This window comes from Periplaneta americana, chromosome 7 (genome assembly GCF_040183065.1).
Source record: "Periplaneta americana isolate PAMFEO1 chromosome 7, P.americana_PAMFEO1_priV1, whole genome shotgun sequence".
Classification (NCBI taxonomy): Eukaryota; Metazoa; Arthropoda; class Insecta; order Blattodea; family Blattidae; genus Periplaneta; species Periplaneta americana.
The window spans coordinates 43,061,921-43,089,492 of record NC_091123.1 but is presented as its reverse complement, the minus strand read 5'-3'; the positions used below and the strand labels follow the sequence as shown (position 1 = coordinate 43,089,492).

Here is a 27,572-nt window from a genome sequence, read left to right as displayed (position 1 = left end):
TCTGTGTTCTGATTTATATTACTAAGTAATTAGTGTATTATGTAGGTTCCATTATGCACTTCGATAATGATTTATTGTGAGGCAGATTTTTTTTTTTACTGTTATCCATTCAATAAGTTACAGTTAAATCATGATCCTGTTGTTATATTTTCAGAGGTAGTAGGGTGCGGGAGATTTTCTACGCAAGGAGAAACAATTGCCCAAGCAGCAGCGATAAAACAAAATCGACAATTTAAAACAATAACATTGCAGTGACATGGAGGTCAGATTATTCTGTACTAAAACAAGTGGAGGTTTAAATTATTATGTAATACCAATAATGATAAATATTATGTCAATTAATGCCATTACATAGCTGACTCACTTCATCTGTTAGAGGGCCACATGGAGCGTAGAGAAATATACTTTTGACATCCCTGTTACAGTGAATGGTTGCATAAGTAAGTTTATTAGTAAAGGAGGCTTCCTCCCTCAATAGAGTTTTGCCTTCAGCGTCACAAATGACCCATTAAAATTCTTAGTACGTTCCATGTAATTCCTCAAAACCTTGAAGTGTTCTTTTTGTCGATCTTGCAGGAAATGCATTGCTGTGAATATGACGAATCTCGGTATCAGATTACAAAATCCCGTACGTTTCCTTTCGAGTCATACATACTTGCCACATTCTTGCATTGCAAGTAAGAGACGTGCTCGATTTCTTAATTCGGTTCGTACTTTTTTATGGGCTATCAGGGAAGGATAGAACCGGAACGTAATAGTATCTCTAGACGGGTATTTTCGCTATTATTCTTGAAAAGTACCGAGCAAATTGATAATTCATTGACTTACTCTTTCCCATGACATTGCTAATGAATAGCGAGAAATAATTTACGGAAAACACAGTAATTACCGACGTTTCTTCAAGGTTACTTACCATTACAAGAATGCGTCAGTAAATGAAAGGCCTGGATCAGATAATCCATTACATACCTCTGGCACTTCGTAACTGTTTACAGCCGGATGTTCACAGACCTGGATGGTCCATTTTGTATTTTACTTATTTATTCGGAGAGGATGGATTACAAAACGATTGATTCACTGCTTCCACGATACATACCACCATTATACTGTACTTGTTTTAATAAATACACAAGCAGCTTTGTTATGTACCACCCTATTGTTTTTGTCCTCATTATCTCACGAGATTTTATAAAGCTCGGATACGTATGTGAAAACAATTGCCAAAATGTGGATGCAAATATGCAAACATATTTCCAATATATAGGTCTATATCGCCATCTGTCATTTCTCTTTAGCTATGTTCTATATTTATTTTCAAACATTTCGAATTTGGAACGAGTCTTATGGTGATGTGTAGGGCTAGGATTTTGATGAAATTGCATCTTTTTTCTAGTAAGCCAGAAACATTGCTGCTTTAGTATTTATATGTTATGTGATAAACTGAGTGTTTTAAGACATATTTGTTACGGTTTTTTTTTTGCATTTTTTGCCTGTTTCAACTCATAAGACCATCTTTTGTTTTATTCGGTCATTTTCTAGGCATTTTTATTTTTTTGGCCATAAATCCCCATTATTAATGTAAAGTAATGTTCATTTACTTTGATATTTTCTTTACATATTTTGTCCATTAATACCCATTATTTTCTACGATATTTTAATCGTTTTTCTACACAAATATTGCCATTTTAACGTAGTACACCCCATGTAATGGATCAGTCCAACCACCCCTTCAATATAGACTCCTCTATACCTGCTAATTCCGGATGAGTGGTCTTATGGTAGACTACATGGAAACTAAAAGTAAAGTAAGTCCATGGCGCTACAGCCCATGAAGGGCCAAGACAGATCATACATGGAAACTACATCAGGTAAAATAATTAATTAAAGTGTATTACTCATAAAAATTATGTAAAATTTAATTTAATTACTAGTCTAAATATTAAGTAGTACAAAATCTCTTTTCCTACTAAGCCAATTATGTAAGATCAATTTTTAGGGCATTTTAAGGGTATTTTTGAAAGATTTTTAAGTCATAAATGCATCGTTTTTAGGATATTTTTTTCATGATTTATAGGTCATCAAAATCCTAGCCCTAGTGATGTGCATCAACCTCGGTTGAAAACGTAGTAACCATGGGTTACGAAACCACGATTAAAAAGTAACCGTCATTAAAATGTAATTTCTGTGCACCATTCATAATCATGGGTTACTTATACATAATATGGTAATTCGCTGACACTTCATTTCACCAGAGTACACTATTTCTACAAGTAAAAAAGGAAAGCATTTCATACCTCTACAAAGATGACAGTCAATATCTCAAAACGACTGCGCTTATTCCATTCCACATCGAAACGAACGCATGCTTTATTTTCGTGTTGAATTTGTTTGTCTTTGGGCGCTGTTATGTTTCCGGGTTTCATTTCTTTGTTTCTTTCTAATGTTGTTAGGTTAAAATCTTACAAAATGGAAAATAAAAAACGAAAATGATTATATTCCAACATGAGTTTGAAGTATTGACAGACTTAATTACTAGATATAAATATGTAAGGTAACATAAAAAATTATGAAATATATATAAAGGAAAACGATAAAGCATACATCACCAGAAGATTAATACGAATATTGTGTGTACAATCCAAGGTCCCAATTATACTAGAGAATTGCGCAATAGCCTAAAATTCAACGATAAACTCTCTTTGTGCAGCCTGCGATGTAGGAAAAGAGATGCTTTGCTCACTCTTGAAATAATAAAAATCAGTTGCACAGAATTATTATTATAATGTTGTAAGCAGCCGGTTTATAGAAGATATAAGACTGTTGGCTATTGTAAGTGATCCATCCACTACAGTGAAAATGACACGGTAGATTTCTATAAACGAAATCTCTCTTGAAATTTTCCGTCACCTAATTCCTTGGAAGAATTCTCTGTTTCCACTAGCACAACTTCACGCTCATTATTCGTAGGGAATAGGCCTATGTCTTTTCGTGACATACACATACGTCGCTGCTACGACTTGGCTTCATTCTTGGACCTCGATGCTTACTATTTTCACGTGTGAATCGCGCGTTAAACCCGAACGACAGACAAATTCATGCTACAGGAGAGCGACCATTTTCCGTGTCAAAGAATGTACAATAATACAGTACATTTTAAAAATTGCAGTCAAATAATGATATAAAATTATGAAAACTAAACTAATGTCACATTTTAACCATAATTTATGTAACATTATTTTCACAAATTATAATCATGAATAATTTCCTTTCTGTAATTTTCGGGTTATGAGTATAAGTTTACATCTCCAAATTGTATAACTGCCTTGGCTTCGCTTTTCGATGGGTCCGTACACTTCGACACGTTTTGCCCCATTGTGCGCCCTATTCATCAGTTTTTTTCCGGGACAATCCTCTTTTTTGGTTAAATGTCCCAGTATCCGGAATTTATTCCAATTGTCTCGCTTTTATGACTTTGCGATAGAACTCTTTCTTCTCGTTCAAAAGGTCGGACTCCGAATCTCTCTATATGAAACGCAAGTGTGCGAACGCGGCGTACACGATGATTCCCGCGCTATTCCGACGTGGGACTTAGTCTCTGAACAAGCGACCAATTTCCGTGTCAAAGGGTATACGTTATATAAATCATGAACTTATCAAGACAAAATTTTTAATCACACCAACCTGCTAATTGGCTGGGTAGTCCCAAGTCTGCACAAAGTGGGAGGAAATATTTTGTCTTTAGGTGAGCTCGTTAACACCTGTCATTACAAACCGGGACGAGTTGCACTATGGGTTGAACCTATCCTTAGATTCGTATTACATTATTAAAGTTCTTTCACAAAGATCTTTTATAGAATATATGACAGTGTAATGTGTTTTCTTTTATAAAAGATTTGTCTAGCTTGAAACCAATATGGCGGAACGTAAATATTGTTGGACTGTTAGTACTCGTACGACCAATATGTGCTAATGTGAGAATATGAAGCAAATATAAACACAAAACAAGAAATACAAAAACAGAATTTTTTATTTACAAACTGCCCCCCAATTGAGAGTAGCCCTTACGGACTCAATATACCCTAAAAAATATACCCATGCAAACATAGGTAATTAACAATAAAAAAGAAACAAACAAAAAAAGGGCATGAAAAATTACAATTGCATTAATGTGGCACCATGTAATTAGGATTTGACAGGATTTTTTAACACTGTTATCACAAAGTCATCCCTCAGAAATGTAGGCAGAGAAAATTGCCGTTGAAATTCTTCGAAAAAAGCTGGTATAGTCCCTCGAGCACGTATGAGCAAGCCGAATACCTTAATGTGGAATAGGGAATATTTCAGCTTGAAATAGTTAACTATAGGCTCAAGGATCGACTTCTTCTCATGGTGGACCTCGGCTGACTGATGATATATAAGTGTAGGCCTATATAAAAATAGCAGAGACTATAACTGCTGTACAGATGTGATGCGCAAGCCTGAACGTATGAAAATTATCTTCATTCTTTCTCAAATAATTTATATAACTTTTCAACTTCTCGCATTGTAGGCCTATCTCTTTTTAAGCGAGTTTTTATGGATACTTTTGTTGTCACGTCTTGCAATCCATGGTTTAACCCACAGACATTTCCTTTTCTGTTTATTTTTCAGCAATATGCATATTGTAATATTTAGCACGAATTGTAGTAGTTAAACACGCATGGTATTGTTCATCATTCTATTCTGCGTATCTCTGATCAAAAAAAGATTTTATTTTGTTTAACTGTAAATGGAGGCTGATGATTCATGTTCCTTAATTTCAGGTTATCTTTGACTATTACACTTTTACTACGTCATACTACTTTCGATCAATAAAACCGTACGAAAGGACGTCTTTCAACCAATTATGGCGGTTTATCGCACAATTTTATCACTTCCCTAGCATTTGTTTCTTTGTTTGCCAACATTTCAAACTGTAAATTCTTTACGGTACTATAAAACATGCTTTGCGATCGTCATTTGTTTACCGCATAGGCAGTCAACTGAAAATGGCGGCTCCGTTCAAACGTTTCGGTGAAACTAACATTAGTGAAATAGAATTTTAGTAAGTCACTTTAGTACATTATGCAACGAGCCTATAATGAAGGTAATTAAGAAGTGAGTATGGATATTTATGAAACGACCGCAAGCGAGTTTCATAATTTTCATACGAGCTTCTTAATTACCATTATAGGCGAGTTTCATACAACTTTTTATGCTCGACCATATTTCTAACTTGATATTATTAATTTTTTAGCAATGTCCCGTATGTTGTAAGATGTGCGCAGACGCGAAAGTATTGATTTTTTCCGAGGAACAGATGTCCACATTGACCTTGCTAGGCCATAAGAACCTACAGAGATAACATTGAAATTAAATTAGACATTGAAAAACGAGATGACAAATTGAATTTATTTTAATATTATTCACAATTAATGCTAATTATTATAGTAACAGAACATAACCTTCTGCGACAGTATTGGATTTCCATCCTCCGTGACTTTTCGCAAATTCCCTTTCGATTGCATATCCGAGAATAATCGATACTTGCTGTTTTATAACGGTAGAAAGCTGACCTGCCATTGGCTGAACAGTTATAACCTGAGTCGTCATTGGCTGAAAGACCTGACCTTTAATGAGTAGGTGTACTTTAATGACATGCATTAAAGGTCTGCTACCAGGAGTATAATTACTACATTTCGGCATGGTCGAGCATAAAATATTTTATTGTATTAGAGTACTTTATTTTTTTAATCTTTATATACTTTCTTCTAATCTTGTAATAGTCAATTAAAGCCCACTCGAGTTTTGATTTTTTCTAGATAAATCAAAACCTCTAGTGATAAAATATTTAATATAATGTAATATCCTCAAAATCATACCTTTTGTCACAGATGTTTAACAAAATATTTTATCATATTCTCTGTCGAAGTACTTTGATAATGTAATACCAGCCTTATACATCCGGGATGAGTTGGAAAATCCCAAAAGGAGAGTTGCTGCGAGCGGGTGGAGTTTGGGACGGGACGGACTACGCCTAAATGCGGACTTTCGGAGAATAAATGGGCCCATACGCTAAACAGAGACTGTACGTAGCGGGAATATGCATGCAATGCATAATGCCGTATCGTATTCGATGGAGTACGGTCCTGATCTGTTGAGGAGGGTTGCTACGAGCCGGTGGAGTTTGAGACGGGACGGACTACGCCTAAATGCGGACTTTCGGAGAATAAATGGGCCCATACGCTAAACAGAGACTGTACGTAGCGGGAATATGCATGCAATGCATAATGCCGTATCGTATTCGATAGAGTACGGTCCTGATCTGTATACAGTATATACCGTACACTTGAAATTAAAAGCTTACTAGAGGCATGTCACGCCTCAATCTGTGTGGGAATATCGTTAGCACTCAGCCAGTCACGTTAATCACACGATCCATGTTTCAGAAGTCGGTAAATATTTGCGGAAATGTTCTTGGAACATGCGTCCCAGTTCAAAACCGCGAATTCACAATTCCGGAACGCGGAAATGGCATGACTGCGCAGCTGACAAAATATTTAGGTGAAGGTAGCCGAGGAATGCGAGTTTCTTCTTGCACCGCGTGGAAAGTAAGTGCTGGTAGGAGGCAATGCCGACACGTTACGCTCGCGACTATTTACGTCTGTAAACAAAAGAGGGCAGACGCAGCGATAAGTTGCGATTACGCAGTTCATGAATAAAAGAAAAGCAGCGCCACTTAGCGAACAAGAGACACGGATGAAGTCTGCCTGCCTCGCAGATCTCAATACCGTTAATAAGAGTCTGAGGGCTCAGTTCATGTAGGCTACTTGATGTAAGACTAGTGAGTACTTCATTTGTTGTTGTTTAGTCAACTGTCCGAAGACAGGTCTGAACCTCACAAGTGATACCAAGAAGGCACCACTTATAAGACAACTAGGCCAGGAGATAAGGGGTAGGGTGGCCATTTCCTTTCCCCCTCCATTGCATACATCTCCGACTAGCTACATATTACACTAGTCAGACTTCAGATGCATACAGACAGTTGTTGTTCCTCTGATACGTATCGTCAAGTGAGATGTATTGTCTGATAATAGATGTACGTATCAGCCAGAACCTCAGTTAGAGGATTTCTTCGTTTATCTCCTGATTTTCAACCGAAGGCAAGAGTATTGGAAATAATTTAACAAAGGGCCGCAAAAATGGAGCAGGCTGAGGAGAGACACGGAGAAGGGAAAGAGGGAACTAATGGTTACTTTACAGTAATAAAATTAATAATATTATTATAACAATCATGTCCACCGTTGTGGCTGAGGGGTTAGCGAGTCTAACTCCCGGGTTCGATTCCCGGACATGGTGAGTTGTCTGGGTGAGGTTTTTTTTCGGGGTTTTTCCTTTATGAATATCAGGCGACTTGAACCCCACTCATCTTCGCCACTTCCTTTCCTCCCCCATCATCCTTTCCTCATCATCCCGTTTCTGGTTTTTCAGATCACTCTACAGGCGGCCTCCCGAAGCTGCTGACTCTCTCGATCGGCCTCCGTGGAATGTAGTTAAGCGACGTTGGATGGCTTCTGCAACGAGCACCAGAAGCGGACATACTTGGGGGACGAGTTCCGCCTCGGACCAACAGGGGGGGGGGGCCTTGGGGGAAGTTGCCGAAGCAGGAATGGTATATGGATTCTGTCGGCTGTAGAGACCGGTCGTTAAGGGAGTAATGTGGTTGGATTGGTGCGCGTAGGGGATCTGTGGCACGCAACTCATTCCATATCGAGGGTTAGCGCAATAAATCTCAACGGGTCGCAGTGCTGGACCATCCGTGCCCCCCCCCTCAGTTAAATTCCATTCCATTTCATAATAACCATAGGCTTATGATGATTTTCTTTTTTTTTTTAATTTTAGTTCTGCCAAATAAAGGAAATATCCAAGCGAGTATGCTATACCATGCATTCTCTTAACCCGTTAAGAAACTTTCTCCTGTCAAAATTAAAACAGATCTTAGTGCAAACCCTCGTACATATTACTGACCAAATTTTACGAGAGGATTCCTGCGAGGGGAGTATGGTCCTTGAGAGGTAAGAGGAGAAAGCCAGTAACTCAGCGTTCTCGAAGGAGCAGGTGGTGTCATTGGCCGGCTGGGACAAACAAGGCTCACTCATTGGCCGGCCGGTTCTGTGTCGGGGATAGGTTATAAGAGTGGGGGAAAAACTCACATTTCTCGCTCGGATCTTCTCGTGAAATGCGGACAGTACCACTGTTTGACTATTGCGACGTAATACTTACAGATTTGACAACTAAACTTTCGGACAAGCTGCAGCGTGTGCACAATATATATGTCAGATTCATCAGCAATGCTCGCAAATTTGACCATAGGCCTATTACACCCTCGTTCAAGTATTTATCCTGGCTGCGACTCAATAACCGTAGAACACTTCATTCGCTCTCTCTTCTGTTTCGAGTTCTCCACACTTCTACTCCAAATTATCTTCGTTCCCAGTTTAACTACTTATGCTCCAATCACAATCTAAACTCCAGATCACAGGAGAGCCAAATCCTAGCAATTCCTCCCCATAGAACATCCCACTATTCATCCTCTTTTACTGCCTCAGTCCCTCGTGAATGGAATTCTCTACCTCAGAAGATTAGAGGCTGCCAGACAATAACTACTTTCAAGAGAAGGCTAAACGATTTCTTACGGACGCAGTCACATTGAAGTTATAATTGCATAGCCGCCCAGAACAAGTCGTAACCCTAATTTCTCATAAGCAGATTTTTTCGTGAATAATGGTTGTTATTGATGCACTATGTGTAATGCTTTTACTCTTATTAAAATCAGCACACATATCTGATTGTCTACCTTGCTCTAAAATGATTAAAAATATGTAGAGTGCTATGTTTTTCCCCATTTTTGAAGAATTTCGTATTCGCTGGTTACAACCTTGTTCTGGGCGGCTATTCAATTATAATCATGATCGAATTTAATAATTTAATTATATTTAGGTATGACTATTATTACTATTATTATTATTACATAATTATTTTATTGGTGTGTTGGGAAGATGAAAAGAATTGTAATTGTATTTGTATTATATTAATTATGTATTGTATTGTAATATATTAATTATGTTTTGTTTACAGCAATTTAGTAATTTTTTATCATACTGGTTGAGTGGAAGAGAAGGCCGAAAGGCCTTAGCTCTGCCAGTTAAAATAAACCATTACCATTACCAATACCATTATTATTATTATTATTATTATTATTATTATTATTATTATTATTATTATGTATTTTTGTGTCCTGAAGCCAGAAATGGCATCAAAAATGACATATTACGCACTATTTTTACGCAAAACTATATTTTATGTTTTATATGATTAATATAGGCCTAGTAGTGATATTGCTGCATCCATAACCCAAGTGCTCTAATGTAAAATTCTGTACTATCCAGCTGATGAGGATCAGAAAATATAATCTAGAAGGCTGTGTGATGTACAGAGTGAATCATCTGATCTCGATCACGTGGAGTTTACCTCAATTCTCGGGTAATCGCGTGATGTTCCCAGTGACGTGAAAGCCTGATGACTCCTTTTCTGGAATGTGAAATATGCTGTGAGGCACGATGTGAGAATGTAATCATTGCATCAGCAAGGAACACCTGCACTACTCTACCTACAAAATGACAGAAAGTTACTTCGACCATTATCTTCTTCGTATTGCTATGTGAGCTAACTATTAAATACATGTTTTAAATTGTGAGTGGTTTTAGTCTATTAAGTGCAATGACTAACAGGTAGTAGCGACCTCATTCCAGGAATATATCTTCTCGTTTACATATTTCTTTAATTTCTGGTCGCGGTTAAAGAACCGAAGGCTTCAACCTCGTTATTATATATATTTTATAGAGCTACTCTAAACTCTTCCTCTGATTGAGGTTCTGGCTGATATGTACACCTATTATCAGGCAGTACATCTCACTGTACGATATGTGTCAGAGGAAGAACATTATTTGTATGCATCTGAAGTCTGACTAGTGTAACATGTAGCTAATCGGCGATGTATGCAATGGAGGAGGAAAGGAACTAGCCACCCTACCCCATTATCTCCTGGCTTAGTTGCCTTATAAGTGGTGCCTTATCGGTATCATTTGTGAGGCTGAGACCTGTCTTTGGACAGTTGACTGAACAAACAAAACTCTAAATTCGTTCCATTATAAAAATGCACACGTATATAAACAAATACATACATACATACATACATACATACATACATACATACATACATACATACATATGAAATTTCGTACAGTGTATGGAACCAGTATCCACCCAGCATCGTTATGAATGTGGGCAGCTATGATGGTTAACAAAATCCGGCCCCGAAAACCAGCCGTATCGTGATGATCACATGATACCTCCCTTTTGATTCGATGATCGTTCACCTCTGCTGAGGCATGTGGACGTAATGCCAGTTGTTCCTCTATGAGCTGTCACGCCACGGGTTAATATGCAGATGTTCTAAAAATGGATTTGAGCTTTGACGAAAGCACATTTCAGTATAAGTGCATTCTCTTGTATGAATATGCAAGTATGGATTCAAAATATTTTAATACATATACATGCACTTATAGTCAGCCTCACGGGCTGTTCGCGCCACGGATTGATTTTTGATATATACATACGCAAAGGGCTATACAAACATATTATGTACGTTTACATGTGCAGTTACACAATCATACATACATACATACATACATACATACATACATACATACATACATTCAACTATGTAAGCAAGTTTTAATCCTGGTTGAGTATAAGAGAAGGCCTTACGGCCTTAACTCTGCCAGATTAAGTAAAGCCATTATTATTATTATTATTATTATTATTATTATTATTATTATTATTATTATTATTAGTACTTACAAATGACTTTTAAGGAACCCGCAGGTTCATTGCCGCCATCACATAAACCCGCCATCGGTCCCTATCCTGTGCAAGATTAATCCAGTCTCTATCATCATATCCCACCTCCCTCAAATCCATTTTAATATTATCCCCCCACTTGCATCTCGCCTCCCCAAAGGTCTTTTCCCCTCCGGTCTCTCAACTAACACTCTATTGTTGTTACTATTATTATTATTATTATTATGATACATACATACATGTAAATAGATGCATGGATTTGTCATATTCTTAGCGGTGTTACACTATGCTCACTTTTTGAGGTATTCTCTACATATAGTCGTTGATTCTATAAAACCGCTTGTGTAACTTTACAGAAAATAATTTTCCAGGAGGAAGGAAAAAGTAATTAAAAATCAACGGGTCTATATAAGAATATAAAGTAATTCGGTAGAAAATATTCGTGAATTTTTTTTTATTTTATTTATTTATTTATTTATTTAAATTTAAATATACAGAATAAAGAATATAATTACAAACAAGAGGAAGAGAAATAAAATAATAGAATCAATATAAAAAGGAGATACAGTAGTATTAATATTAGTATTAGAATATGATGAACGTAACTGACATCATCGAGTATCAAGGTAGGCTTATGATTTTTAATTAATTTTTTCTTCCTCCTGAAAAATTATTTTCTGTAAAGTCACATAGGAGTTTTAATTTATAAAGTCAACAACGATATACCGTATTTGGTTCGACATCCGTGATGTGGCATATGGCAGTCAGTACGACACTAACACACTGCCTGACAGTACATCACAATGACAATCGGATTGGAACCCAGGACGCTTAAAAAAGCGCATCTTAATTGCTGTGCTTAGGATATAGAGAAAGTATAAATATTCATTTAACGACTAGGAGCTGTACGCACATATAAACAGAGTTGGAGTGACGACATAAGAAGTGAGGCAGGTGCACTGCAGCTCCCAATGGGTCTTCTTACGACTGCAGCACTGAGGTATTTGGAACGCTGAACTCTCTTCTTCGCAGCTTTCACTTCTTCAGAAACTACAAGCAAAGGAAAGGCATGCAGACATGCACTCTTCTAAGTGTCTTCTGATGTATCATCGTGCGTGCACCTGCTGCCTCTTCATAGGTTTCTCCAGCGCTTAATGAACTCAATGACCCCAGTTCGATTCCCGGTATAGTAGAGAATTTACCTTCCTTTCTTATTACCATCACTCTAATCCACACAGGCGGAATAATAGAGAAGTCTAATGTGGACTTTCCGATCATAATCATAATCACATTCCGTTTGTGGGTTAAGCCTTTCTTGCATTTCCTGGTTCACAAATGTGACAATTATCGTCAAAAATGTATACACAAAACTTTAGAGAGATTACTAGAGTGGTGTATTCTGAGTATTATTATGAACATGATCTATTTTTCTGTATAAAATGTTACGTTAAAAGTACCGGTACCTGAAAACATTTAATTTTTCCAGATGCATAGTTATGTAATAAAATTGAATAGTGTAATAATACCTATTTCTCCATCTCATCATTCATACACTAAACTCACTTCACTCATTCACCCATCCATCAATCCCTCAACAATCCAATCTTTCACTCACTCATCCATCCGTCTACTCACACACCCGTCCAATTACACGTATAGCCATTCACAAGCTCGTCCTACCCATTGATCAAACCATTCACCTGTCCACTGACCCCACCAACCTGTTTATACATACTACAACTACCCACCCAATCAACTATAAATTCATTCATAAATACACTCGACCACTCAATCAACCATCCATCCATCCAAATACAGTATTCATCCATCCAACAATCTACAGTATTCATCTATTCATCCATCCACCACCTCACTCACCTACAAATCCACCCATACATAGACCCAACCGACCATCCATCCAACCAGTCATCCATTCACACATCCACCCAACTAGCCATCCATCCTCACATCCACCCAACCATTCATCCATCCTCACATCCACCCAACCATTCATCCATCCTCACATCCACCCAGTCATTCATCCATCCGCACATCCACTCAACCATTCATCCATCCTCACATCCACACAAGCATTTTATCGATCGATCCATCCATCCATCCATCCACCCAACATTCATCCATCCTCACATCCACCCAACGATTCATCCATCCTCACATCCACCCGGTCATTCATCCATCCGCACATCCACCCAACCATTCATCCATCCTCACATCCACATACGCATTTTATCGATCGATCGATCCATCCGTCCGTCCATCCATCCATCCGCACATCCATCCAACCATTCATCCATCCTCACATCCACCCGGTCATTTATCCATCCGCACATCTATCTATCTATCTATCTATCTATCTATCTATCTATCTATCTATCTATCTATCTATCTATCTATCTAGCTACCTACCTACCTACCTACCTACCTACCTACCTATCTATCTATCTATCTATCTATCTATCTATCTATCTATCTATCTATCTATCTATCTATCTATCTATCTATCTATCTATCTATCTATCTATCTATCTATCTATCTATCTATTCAACAATCCATTCACTCATCCATTCATCCACTCACCCATCCAAATATTCATCTACCCACTCATCGCATTCATCTATTCACTCAGTCATCGATCCATTCATTTATTTAGTTACTCACTCATCCACTCATCCATGCATTATCATCTTATTATTCAGAACTTCTTCATACCCCTCGTGGTGTTATCTTAAGACAACACTTCGAGACTTTCTCGACCTCAACTAGATGGACACACGGTGTGGCCCGTGACTTAGTGTCAATTGGAGAATAGCTTCAAAATACTATTCCGTGCATTGTTAAAAAGATGCGACAGAATACTGTATGTTTAGGATCCGGCACTGAAGAATTTCTCATGTGGGTGGACTCGCATGTCATTCAGTGGTATGAAGATTATTTAAGCGTGAACAGACGTGCCAGGCAGTTTCCTCATTGCTGCTGCAGATAGCTTTCATATCACACGCTAATGGTGCATCACAATTAAGGCAAATAGGTCTACAATACATTACGCAGAAACAGTAATGTGAAGGAACGGCATTCCAGGTGAAGGCGGGTGGCGGGCAAAAAGCCAAGCGTTCCTCAACGCCTTCTTGCAATGACTTCCGCATTGCACCATCACACATAGCAAACATCAAATTCATCTCTTGCAATCAATCAATACTAGCAGAGCCTTAAGTGAAAATAGCTGCACGTCAGGAATTTACATACAACATTAGTTCGAAACATACCTAATTGTGATGAAAGATAATAGGACGGGAAATGACGTAACCAATCAGACAGAAATTCAGGTGCGTCCCGTCTCTATGTTTCAGTTCTATAATAATTATTAATATCGCAAAATATAAACATTACTGTATGTTATGGCATTATCAGCTTTCTCGCGTATCATTAGATGGCGATGCATATTAATTAGTTATTATATATTATTTTAATGTACCGAAGTGTGGACTTCGGTCCTGCGTTCATAGACATCTATGACGTAGTGCAGAGGGCGGCCACTAGAGGGAACCCAAGAGTTGGAGCTTAATCTGAGACGATTCTAACCGGCGTCGGAGTTGTATCCGGTGTGGCTTAGTGGATAAAGCATCAGCACGTAGAGCTGAAAACCCGGGTTCAAATCCCGGCGCCGGAGAGAATTTTTCTCCGTTCCATTACTCTTTCATCGTATGATGACGCAGAATATCTGTATGGAAATATCATATGTACTTCGGTACATTAAAATAATATACATGATATGCGTAAATCACTTCGTGATTTAAGACGGCGCTTATTCCGTCGGATCCCGGCCAACTAGTCACTCATATCGAGTGCACCTCAGCACATGTGTGGACTTCGGTCCTGCGTTCATAGACATCTATGACGTAGTGCAGAGGGCGGCCACTAGAGGGAACCCAAGAGTTGGAGCTTAATCTGAGACGATTCTAACCGGCGTCGGAGTTGTATCCGGTGTGGCTTAGTGGATAAAGCATCAGCACGTAGAGCTGAAAACCCGGGTTCAAATCCCGGCGCCGGAGAGAATTTTTCTCCGTTCCATTACTCTTTCATCGTATGATGACGCAGAATATCTGCATGGAAATATCATATGTACTTCGGTACATTAAAATAATATATATGATATGCGTAAATCACTTCGTGATTTAAGACGGCGCTTATTCCGTCGGATCCCGGCCAACTAGTCACTCATATCGAGTGCACCTCAGCACATGTGTGGACTTCGGTCCTGCGTTCATAGACATCTATGACGTAGTGCAGAGGGCGGCCACTAGAGGGAACCCAAGAGTTGGAGCTTAATCTGAGACGATTCTAACCGGCGTCGGAGTTGTATCCGGTGTGGCTTAGTGGATAAAGCATCAGCACGTAGAGCTGAAAACCCGGGTTCAAATCCCGGCGCCGGAGAGAATTTTTCTCCGTTCCATTACTCTTTCATCATATTAATTAGTGGTAACACACGTTTCTTTATAACGATCTGCAGGTTTACTGTGGTCACGTGGGTACACGTTTATAATTACGTAGATTCGAGGTTCATGAGTTCAAACCCTGCTGACAAAGAAAACTTTCAAAATAATGAACTCTATAATCCCTTGAAAAGTATAACACGGGTAAGTAAGGTGAATGAAAAGTTAAATACAAAAATTAGCTCTCAATAGGAATTATAACACACAAGAAATGGAAAACGACTCCCATAAACAGTTTAAAACCTGCACTTCGGAACAATTTTTCACACTTTTAGTTTACTGGAACAAATGTGGTGAAAATGACTCCGTGATTCTTTAGCGTTTCCTCAATATCTAGAACTGTAAATATAAACACTTTCTATTATTCTTGAATAATTGACTTCTACCTTTTTTTGTCCTGGAACAATTTTTCCCTTGAAATTATTCAATTCAGCTTTTACAGGAAAGTATACCTAAAACCCAAACTTGTACAACCATATTTTTGTTTACAAAAGAAACTCATAAGGATAACAGATGTGCATAAAAGGACAAAGTATAAAGAGATTTACAGAATTCAGAAATACTGACATTAACTTCTGAGTACATTCTTTCCCTTCAAAATATTTGTAATTTTAATAAAAAGACAAAAATAAACTCCCCATCTACCCTCTGTTACTCTTAGCTGTTTTAAAAAAAGTTCACTATTCATGTATTACCCTGTTCAATGCACTACCTAATTTTCTTAAAATTCTGAATGGCCAAGAGAAAAGGTTTAGAACAGATTTAATAAGATTGCTCTATCCTCATACCTTCTACTCAACTGATAAATTGTTTTGCCTTGTAAATTGAATGATCAGTTTGCTATGTATTGTTTATTTTTGTACAACTTTTGACTTGTTCCACATTTCAAAGCTACAATGGAATTAAAGTGAAGAAATCATTATGAATTTCCATTGACAGAAACATTGGGTAATTTGTCATTAGGGTACAAAGATAGTGAATGTACTTCATACTGTACAAGATATAATTAGTCACTCATAAGTTACATCAATCTGCCTTTGGTAAAGCATAAGATGTGGTATATTAGATTTGTCTTTGTTAACGATAAGTATCCTATAAAAGTTACTGCAGCACTAGTAGTAGCAGTAATAGTATGTTATATTTTATTTAAATTGCAGACGTTAACCTAGTCAGTGTCGAAATTCAGATGAATTTTTCCTAGAGTAATCTATCAGGGAAGGATTCTTTTGTGCGAGATCGTGCGTATTTGCTTGCTTTCCGCACAAAACCAATACGCGGTAAATGTGAAATACCATATTCAGTATTCCCAACGTAACACACATAACAATTTCCCTCTTCTTACCGCTTAAGTGTCATATTCATTTTATTGCTTTAGGCTTTTAACATATTATTTTCAAAGACGTTCAATATAGTAATAATTATAAATTGGAAACTTACCACTGCAATTTCACCTAAATTGCACTGTTCATTATTGTTTTTAAATATTTGCAAAAATTAAGTAAACTCTACAACACCACAAAAGTTACTGCATTTGTAATGCAAGTAACATTAAGGAAGCCGTGAAAAAATCAACAAGATTCCAGACTCATCATAGACTGGGGGGAAAAAAAGACAGACGTATATCACGGCCTGCTGCAGTATAGTAAACACAGAAAACATTTTATAGGAACAATGTTGAAGACAGATATATTTGGTTTCCAAAGTTGCCGTCATTGATCAGAAACCAAGATGAAGATTTCATTGCAACTAATTAGAAATTCGTCTTTCAGGTATGTAATAAACGATCTTCGCACAAAATAATGTATGATACAGAGCGGTATGTTTGTTTTCATGTTCTCGGAAATTAAAAAAGCTCAACTACGTTTCGCTTTTTCAATCTTTTCCTCAAACATGAAAACGTCAACATACCGCTCTTGTAACGCATATTACTATTTCGTTCGTCCGAGGAGTGACCAGCCGACGAAGGGCCAAGACCTACCAACCGGCTCCTGGTCTCACATGTACACGCCTCAGCAGTAGTGAACGATCATCTAACCAGAACGGAGGCATCATGTGGTCAGCAAGATAATCTCCTCAGCCGTTATAGCTGGTTTTCGAAGCTACCTATCGTAGCTTCCCAAAACCATCACAATGGTGGGTGGACACCGGCCCCATATACTGGCCAAAATTTCATGAAAAAAATCCTTCCCAATGAGCATTCGAACCAACGCGCATTCCGTAACGCTAGTCAAAGGTATGATGCCTTAGGACTTAGAACGTGAGACAGGGTTCTATTGACAAGGGATCCACAGCTTCATTTCCCTCCCAGAGGAAGCCATCCTTTGAATTAAATTGTCCTTTAAAATTCATTGTCCCAGTATTAGTAGAACGGAACATTTCAAACCTATTTCTTGTATCTTACAGTTTGTGTTTGGTAGACCATCTTTTCTTTGCAGTAATTTCCCGTGTACAAAAGACGTTTCGACATAAAGTTACAGGAGATACTTTATAACTGTAATATTATATGTTTATATATTTCTCATCTTTGTCTTCTCTGAAATTTTTTTTTCCATATTCTCGTTTTCATTTTTTATGTTCTGAGGCAAGAATGTATGACAATAATTTAACACTTAAATCATGTACAGTAAACTGCTACAACGAGAGAAAAAAAAAACATAATTTCACTCATGGCGCCATGTACATAAACATGGAAGTTTCGATTAGGTGTGGTATCAGCATTCCTACATTACTTAGCCTTCAACTTTCACGACTGACAATAAATATTATCGTGCCGTCTTCATTTTTAAACTTCAACATCATATTACCATGTCGACAAAGAAAAGGGTAATAATCCTCCAGAAAAAAAAACAACCTGGAAAAGAAACTGATTCCAAAATTATTACTGGAGAGATGAGTAAACAGAAATAAAAGAAAGCCAAGTCATACATTTTTTAGGTTCTTATTTATAAAATCTTTTTATATGTTATGCGGCAGATTCCACTCGACTAACTCTAACATCGCCAATTTTTTTTTCAATGCAAAATATCGGGGATAAAAATATATTTTAACCATAACAAAGAAACATGGGCAAAGGTTGATATCATGACAAATGTGTTGAGAATAATTTTTTAAACAAATTGAAACCTTAAAAAATTAGGAGAAAGATATTGCTAGTTATTTAATTGCGTCTGACATTCGCTAAGCCTCACAAGATTATCAATCATTTTACTTAGACCTATATAAAAAGTGACAGGGGATTTAAGGAAAGATTATATTTAGCTTCTATACAAAAATTAAGGTAAAATTTAGGTGTGTCCGATGAAAGAAATTAAATAAGCTATGAATAACGGTCAATCTTGTAATAATAGTAACGCAGTAAAACAGAATGTACAATTAAGAGGCCAAGTAAAAACTTATTTTTTAGCCAAAAGCAATTGAAGGGGTGAGAATGAGATAGTCCAAGCCACATTTTTAACAAAAATGTTTTTTTATGCGAGTTAATTTCTTACACGTATGGGGAAGCTACTAGTAAAATACTGTAAAAATTACTCAGCAAATGACGCAAGCAAACGCCGAAGAAATTATGATACCGTACCTAATAGCATTGAACTCCATATTAATATAAGTATAATCTAGATGTCACACGTCAAAAATCCTTGGAGGAGAGTATCACAAAAGATGAGCAGTAGCAGCAGCACCAGTAGTGATGGTGGTGGTAATAGTATTTTATTTAACGAAGTTTTCAATTGCAGAGTTTATTCAAGGTCGAAGCTCAACGTGAGCGAAAGAAAAACAGACGAATTTTCCCCTCTACCTGGTAAAGGGGCCTCTTGCGTGCTGTAAATCTATGACGTGGGACCCACAACTTTACTTTCCTCCAGAGGAAGCTATGCTAAGAATTCTATCTCTCTTTAAAATCTGTTTTATTTGCAACAGAAGATTATTTACAATTAACAACATTCGATTTAAATAAAAATGCTAAAAGTATTGCATGAAAATCTTCTTAACAAATACTAAAGCCATGGAATTTTTGGAAAAACAATTTAACAGAGTAAAAATAGACATTTAAAGAGTATCACACAACAAATATCAGAGTTCAAATAACTTGACCACTTAATCTCCGACCATAGAAATTATACTGACACCAAAATTAACAAATGCAATAAATTAACTGCAGTAATAAAGAAAATTTCAGAAAACAAATAAGCACAAGTATAAAATTACATTTACACATGCCATATGCCTCAAATGCAGCAGTAAAGTTTGCGTTCTCAGCAAAAATATTTAAGAGAAATTAAAAGTTGTACATATGACATTTTTACAGCAAATATTGGCATACATTAGGCTGAACAGGCAAATAAATAAAAATATTCAGGATATATTATATACTTAAAAAATAATAGATAATATTCATCAGAAAAACTGGAGCAACCATGTCCGCAAGATGAACAAAAATCGTCTCCCATATTTTCGTCCTTAGCATATTTTCGTCCCAATCAAATTATTAACATCAGCAACTCTTTGATACTCAAGCTTACACCGCTCGCAGCGTGTTTATTATTTCACTCGTGTGTTTCTTACTGCGGCAATCAGTATAAGTCAAGATTGCAATATCTTTTATTGCTGTGTCTTTACTTCTTCTTCTTCTTCTTCTTCTTCTTCTTCTTCTTCTTCTTTAGTCCCTTCTGCTGCTAAGCGTCGGGTTCGCCTTTCTTTGTCCATTGCATCCATTTTTCCCGGTCTCTACACATTCTCTTCATCTCTACCATTGTTTTTCCTTTCTGTTGGCATATTCTTTCTATTGTATCCTCCCATTTAATCCTTGGTCTTCCTCTTCTCTTTCTTCCTTCCACTCTCATTTCCATCACCTGTTTAACCTTCCTTTCTTCTCCCATACGATATACATGCCCAAACCATTGTGTCTTTACTTCTGTTCAGAAAACATTGTTATTATATACAAATAGAATCATTGGTTCAGTGGAGAGAGAGAAGTCGAGGTCAGCAATCAGGTCGTATTTTTCAGCTTATAAATGAGGGGTTCACAACCAGAGTGGACCAAGTTCTTCTGGAATAATTTTGAGAAATTGAGTCTTGAAGTCCCTGGCTCATGCTTAACAACCTTCACCTTACATAGGAAATGCTGCCCTCTGTGGAGTAACAAATGAGTTATGGACTTGGTTTGTTATGGCAATGAATAAGTCTAAGTTTTCTTCATCCGAGATTGTATTAATCCACAAACTGACCACTGGTGGACTTGGTCCACTCTGGTTGTGAGCCCCTCAAATGTATCGGATATCGGACATCTTGTAATAAATAAAACAATTAGTCAGTGTCGTAAGGGAGATCCGCGAGTATTTGTTTGCGATCCAACCATCACTAACTCTTTGACTTGTCGACGTTAACCATTTCAGTGGGACGACAATACCAACCACGAGGACATCGAGATATTATGAGAAGACGGAGACAGCGTTACAAAGATCAGGGACATCTTGGGTGCACAGGAGCATGCTGAGCCGGTCCTAAGCCTGAACGTTCATGAACACGATAACAGTCTTACCAGAGTGTCAGTGCCCATGGTAGTGATTTTGTTCTTTGCGATAAAACTGCCAGTTTGTGACCGAACAAAATAGGTTTTTATAACAGAAAATTTCCAAAATCTTACCTCGACAATGAAGTAAAGTATCTGTTTGGTGAGGAGTTCCACGGCAGCGTACTTCTTGCTTGAGCTTGTGAGTGGAGCGCTGCAAGACTGCACTGGGGCACTCACAGTGCTATTACGCATACTGCCTACATCCCGACAGTCACTACCACACCACGCTACTGCAGCGGCCCACTGCAACAATCAGACACATTGATAAGCACTTTCGATCCGAGATAAAGGGCAGCAGAAAGAAACAAAAGGAAGAAGAGAAAGGTATGAAAGAAGCCACAAAAGATAACAAATAAAAATGTTGACATTTTTAGGAGGAGTAGTGAATTTTCAAAACACAATTTTACAAAAATTTTAATAATTCATAGGGGTCTTTAACTTTGGACCAAATAAGATGAAGCTTTGTTCAAAGGCTATTAATTATATGCAGCATAACATCTGTACAATTTTTCAAAGATGTAGTTCACACGGTTACGAAAATTAAAATTTCACCTCGTTGTACCCTTAACGTCCCGGTTAATTTCAATGTTGTGAAGGCCATGACTCGGAAATGAAGCATTTCCGGACACATGTTGTAATGAACTATTTTGATTGTCTACATGTGGGAAATACATACCTGAAATTATGCCCCGTATTTTTGAAACACCCTGTATATATATATATTTTTTTTTTCATTTTAAAAACAAATATAAATTCGGGACTGAAGAGGTTATTATAGGTCGAAAATAGATGTCAACACGTCAAAAGTGCTCGTGAGTATGGATATCAATATCATTATGTCGAGCCTTCAAAAATAGGAACAGTAGGAGCATTCTGCGTTCGAAGCAGGGAGCACAACTCACGGTAACTCATGAGAATGTAAATGAGTGCAAGAAAACTAGGAAAAGGAAAATAAGAATAACCTGTAACAATATGACGCGAATGAAAAATACATTATAGCCTACAATCACCACGCACGACACAAAAGTAATTCACTGAATAATGGATATGTTTATGGGGAAACGGTAGTTGTCTTTATGAAAGCCTCGTCAGTTATTCCACAGATATGTTCACACGGACGTCGGGGACTGTCATAGCCCTGACTACAAGTTGTAAATTCTAATGACGACCTCTGCATACCAATCCAGCCTCTCATGTTTCACGATTCCTGGCAGCCGCTCCGAGTTCTTCTCATTGGTGAGTGCCCACGGCACTTAACAACTCATCCGTCAGTTTTTGTACCTCACAAGTGACTATCATAACTTCATAATTTATCTTCCGACTTACGCCAGTTGCCGCGTGGCCAAGTCTATAAAAGGAGATCTGTTAGTTCTGAGCATTTTCATAAATTTTATTTGTGTATGAAACGCTCAGATTTAAGATTAATTTAGTTGCATCTGCAATAGTGCACGCGTCATTCTCAGCCTTTCGTTTATCTATTCTAAAGAAATATACTTACAAGGGAAATGTTACTGAACTCACATTGAAACTTCCCTTCAAATTGAGAGTAGGCCTACACATCTATACGGTAAATATACAAATGAAGCGTGGCGGGGCAAAGTGATCCAAGTGTCTAAAAGTTGTTTGTCAGGAAAAAGGAAAGCAATGTCTTGTGAACACTGTTGGAACATATATCCAGCACGATCCAGAGACACATTTGTCAACTGCAAGGTGCATTGAAATCGACATAGATCACATAGCTTGGCATTAGCGATGACATTTGGAATAATTTGGGCGAAAGAAGCTATTTTCCGAAGTTTTGGCACGGAGATCACTTTGTCTCGCCACGCTTCAAATATATAATAAATATAAAAAATAGCTGCCCTTTATTAATTATACGGATGTGAAAACGAGTTAAGATGAACTGAGATGATGGCCAAACAAAATTTTATAGAGGATAATAGTATTAGAGAAACGGTATAGGAATCGTCCTAAGAGGTGAAACTCGGTGATGGAAAATAAAAATGATAGTTGTGAAACATCCGCAATATATGTATAGGGCCTACATGTCATGATCAATATCGTCGGCTCTACAGTCCGTAGCGCCCATGACTATAGGGTTGCCATCCGAATTGGCTGCTCGCGGGACAGTCCCGATTTCAACTTTGTTGGCCTGCGGTCCGCCATGACGTCAGTCGGAACGCTAATTATTCAGATTTTTTTTTAGACCTTTATAATTTAATTCACTAAGTAATTTGCCCCGTTTTAGTACATGTAATTTACTTTGATATTTGAACATACTCATAACCAGAAACAAGCCACCGGCGTAGCTCTGTCGGCTAAGGCGCTTGCCTGCCGATCCGGAGTTGCGCTCGGGCGCGGGTTCAATTCCCGCTTAGGCTGATTACCTAGTTGGGTTTTTTCCGAAGTTTTCCCCAACCGTAAGGCAAATGTCAGGTAATTTATGGCGAATCCTCGGTCTCATCTCGCCAAATACAATCTCGCATCACCAATTACCATCGACGCTAAATAACCTCGTAGTTGATACAGCGTCGTTAAATAGCCAAGTAAAAAAAAAACAGAAACAAAACTGTCTCCAATGTTATTACATTATCAGAATTCGGTTTTATAAAAATGCTGTCTTCTATCTTCAGAAGAACTTCGAATTTTCAGAAAACTACACTCTACAGAAAGTTGAATGACTATTATTAAAATGAAGCAGTCAAATTTATTTAAGAAACATTCAAGAACGTTACTGCATTGAGAGCTATAATCTGTGCATTTTGAATTGGCGGATCAAGGTCAAGAACAAACGTAGAAAAGTACAAACTATATACAAGTCTCTGAACTGAAAACTGTGAACTGAAGCACTGGTAATTTCGGCTGTTCCAGCTGACTTCAGTTGAGGAGAATAGTCCAGGATTGGAGTAAGAACACGTGGCAAATGCAATCCATTGCTTGACCTAGAGCCGCCAGTTCGAAATGCACAGGCTATAGTGTCAATCTGAACGCTCTGTTTATTGACTACAGTGTCTTAAAACATATTATCAACAATTTTAGGTTAGAAGGAGAAGAGGGCAACAAGAATGTCAACTTGGAGTGGGGATTTTTAATCAATGCAGTCTGCCTCATTTGTCATAATTCTTGGCTATACCATTCTTTAATGCCTATGTAGAGATGGTTTTCACTCATACGGCTTTAAAGTGAACTAACGAATAGGGACAAGTTTCTGTTGATTTCATCAAATCAGAACTTCTCATCAATTTCAACACTAATATGACTTGTCCAGAATTTGTATACAAGTTAAAAAATGAGAACCAATTATTGGAATCTGCTAGGAGCAACAAAAAGTATAATGGGAGCACACTTAAATTAACGTAACATTTTATTAATATCTGGTAAAGTTCTTTGCATTACTTGCTGCCTAGAGAATTATTTTGGATTGTATTTTATGAGATTTATTTCAATCCTTCATTTATGTTACTTAAGACTGGTCAGTTTGGTTAGGTATATATTGTATTGTATATTATTGTATTAAGTTTTACGGTAGTAAGACAACATTAGTGATGTTAGGGTTTTTTTTTTTTTTTTTTTTTTTGTAAAACAGTACGCAGCTATTAAAAGTTTATAAAACTAGGAAGTTATGGCTTGAATCCCCAAATTTTGTCCCCTATTTCTGAAAAAATGAAAGGTGGCAACACTGCATAAGTTCCTTAGAAACCCTGTCCCATGCTGTAGTTTCAATTTCTACATTCCAATTTGGACATATCTTCTTCTATTTCATTAATGCATCGTCACTTTTCAAAACCCAACTCCACGGAAAGCACAGTTCTTGTTGGAATTCTACATCATCCATCCAACCATACAACCACTACCATTGCGAGGTAGTGGGTCAAGCAGATCGCCGTCACTTCAAGAGCTAGGAAAGTATTTAAAAAAAACTGTTTGCCGAACAATCACTGGTACACACTACTTCAATAATATCCTACTCTACAGGGAAATTCACATAGATATCCTTCTTGGCTACTCATATTCAAAATCTACACACTAATTGCAGGAAAAAGATATTCGCACTTTATCAACCTAACTCTTTACTGAGATAAATAATAGGCCTACAAGTCTTAGGTAATATCTTCGTCTTTCACGTTGTATTAATTCATTTTTAATATTATCAACTTGTGTTTCAATTTAATTAGATTCTTGTAAAACTCAAGGGACCAAAGATACCTGTAACATAAAAAAAATCCACCGTAGATTTGATTGACCCCGTTCCCCAAAGCCCCAAGGGCTTGTTTTTTTTTTATTTTATTTTAGTAGGTTATTTTACGACGCTTTATCAACATCTTAGGTTATTTAGCGTCTGAATGAGATGAAGGTGATAATGCCGGTGAAATGAGTCCGGGGCCCAACACCGAAAGTTACCCAGCATTTGCTCACATTGGGTTGAGGGAAAACCCCAGAAAAAACCTCAACCAGGTAACTTGTCCCGACCGGGAATCGAACCCGGGCCACCTGGTTTCGCAGCCAGACGCGCTGACCGTTACTCCACAGGTGTGGACCCCAAGGGCTTGTTATAAAGTATTTCTTTTACATGTTTAATTTTCATCCAACAGCATCATATTAATGGTCAGCTCTTAGTCTGCTGGTTTTAAATTATACTATATTCTTCAAAAAGATTATGCAATTCTAATATGCCTTTTCCACCAAGATTCATCTTTCAGGACAGGACCACATTTTTACGCAGGATTTTTCTTTCTAATCCTAATCTTCTTTCGTTATTCAAGTTGTAATAGATCAGATCCCCAATCCGTGTGTTCTGATTCCCCTCACAACTGTTCTATACAAAATAATATCAGTTTTCTGAGGAGAAGAGGAGACATATTAATTTTTCAATCGAAAGAAGTCTTATTAGCGATTATCAGTAGATTTGTAATTCCTTTGGACATGTTATTGCCAGTGATACATACATACATACGTACGTACGTACGTACATACATGTATACATACATAGGCCTACATACATACATACATACATACAGTCCACACCTGTGGAGTAACGGTCAGCGCGTCTGGTCGCGAAACTAGGTGGCCTGGGTTCGAATCCCGGTCGGGGCAAGTTATCTGGTTGAGTTTTTTTCCGGGGTTTTCCCTCAACGAGCAAATGCTGGGTAACTTTCGGTGCTGGACCCCGGACTCATTTCACCGGCATTATCACCTTCATTTCATTCAGACGCTAAATAACCTAGACGTTGATAAAGCGCCGTAAATAACCCAATAAAATAAATACATACATACAATGCACACACAATCTTCATTTTCTTTCAAAAAAGTAAAGCTACTATTTGTATAGTCCCTTAAAAATTCAAAACCCTCAACTGGGCTTGAATCCGAGCACATAAGATCCATTGGACAGTATAGCAGTCACTACCAGTATCAAGAACGACAGAAAGAAGACTCATTAACACGCGAAATGAACTTATTTGCTAGGGAATGAAGTCTACTAGGCCACATGTGAAGAACAGCAAGTTATCATAAACCTGAAATTTCTCAAAAAACCAGTTCTCTCCAGTGACTCACAGCACTAAAGAAATTTTAACATATTTTATTATCAGTGCTATAACGTACTTAGCTCAAAGCTACGGTAGAGTTCCTATCAAGGACTAGTGAAAAAGTTCAGGCTTACGTAGAGCCATTTCAGTTTTGACTGGTCCACACCTGTGGAGTAACGGTCAGCGCGTCTAGTCGCGAAACCAGGTGGTTCAAATCCCGGTCGGGGCAAGTTACCTGGTTGAGGTTTTTTCCGAGGTTTTCCCTCAACTCGATACGAGCAAATGCTGGGTAACTTTCGGTGCTGGACCCCGGACTCATTTCACCGGCATTATCACCTTCATTTCATTCAGACGCTAAATAACCTAGATGTTGATACAGCGTCGTAAAATAACCCAATAAAATTAAAAAAAAGTTTTGACTGCGGGGAAAAAATCCCATATCAACTCTACGAATAAATCACATCAATAGCGAGACTAATATTAGTAGGCAAAGGTTGGTGTCTTATCCAGATTATTAAGTTGTGTTCCTGTCCTGAAATTGAGGTCTGCAGGCAAAATTTATCAGTCATTTCTCTTCAGTTTGAAAATCTAGGGATGGTTCGATAGGCTTTATATGAGTGAACTATTGTAAATACGCATAGATGTGTCCTATTCTAACCAGATGTAATCCATTCATCAAATAGTTCTAGGCTCGACTTTTAAACCTCATTGCCCTGCAGCGAGAAGTGATGGTCGGTATAGTACGAATAGCCGCGTGATGGACAAAACAGACGTTGTAGAGGTTTTCTCGAGGTACTCTATTTTCCCTTTTTCGTTCCACCGAACTCTTCAATATTCAGCGTCAAAATTTAACTTGGATAAGGACAGGACGACAATTTTTTTCTGGAAACCTCTATGTCACGGACAGGTATCTACGACCTGGTCTTTCCAACATTATCTGCCTCTCAGAGATAGCCATGCTAAGGATTCATCGCACTTTAAAACCCATCGCCCTGGGTCGGGTTTGAACCTACGAACCTGAG

General features: G+C 37.7%; 1 protein-coding gene across 3 annotated transcripts in view; it reads right to left on the bottom strand.

The window, feature by feature from the left end:
* ex (FERM domain containing expanded) overlaps positions 1-27,572 on the bottom strand; it is a 346,792-nt gene that overhangs the window by 141,698 nt on the left and 177,522 nt on the right. For all 3 annotated transcript variants that reach the window (XM_069830635.1, XM_069830636.1, XM_069830637.1), the window contains one exon: positions 21,095-21,265. In XM_069830635.1, coding sequence (XP_069686736.1) covers positions 21,095-21,214 — 120 coding nt within the window. In that variant the 5' untranslated portion in view covers positions 21,215-21,265. The remainder of the gene's footprint in view (positions 1-21,094; positions 21,266-27,572) is intronic.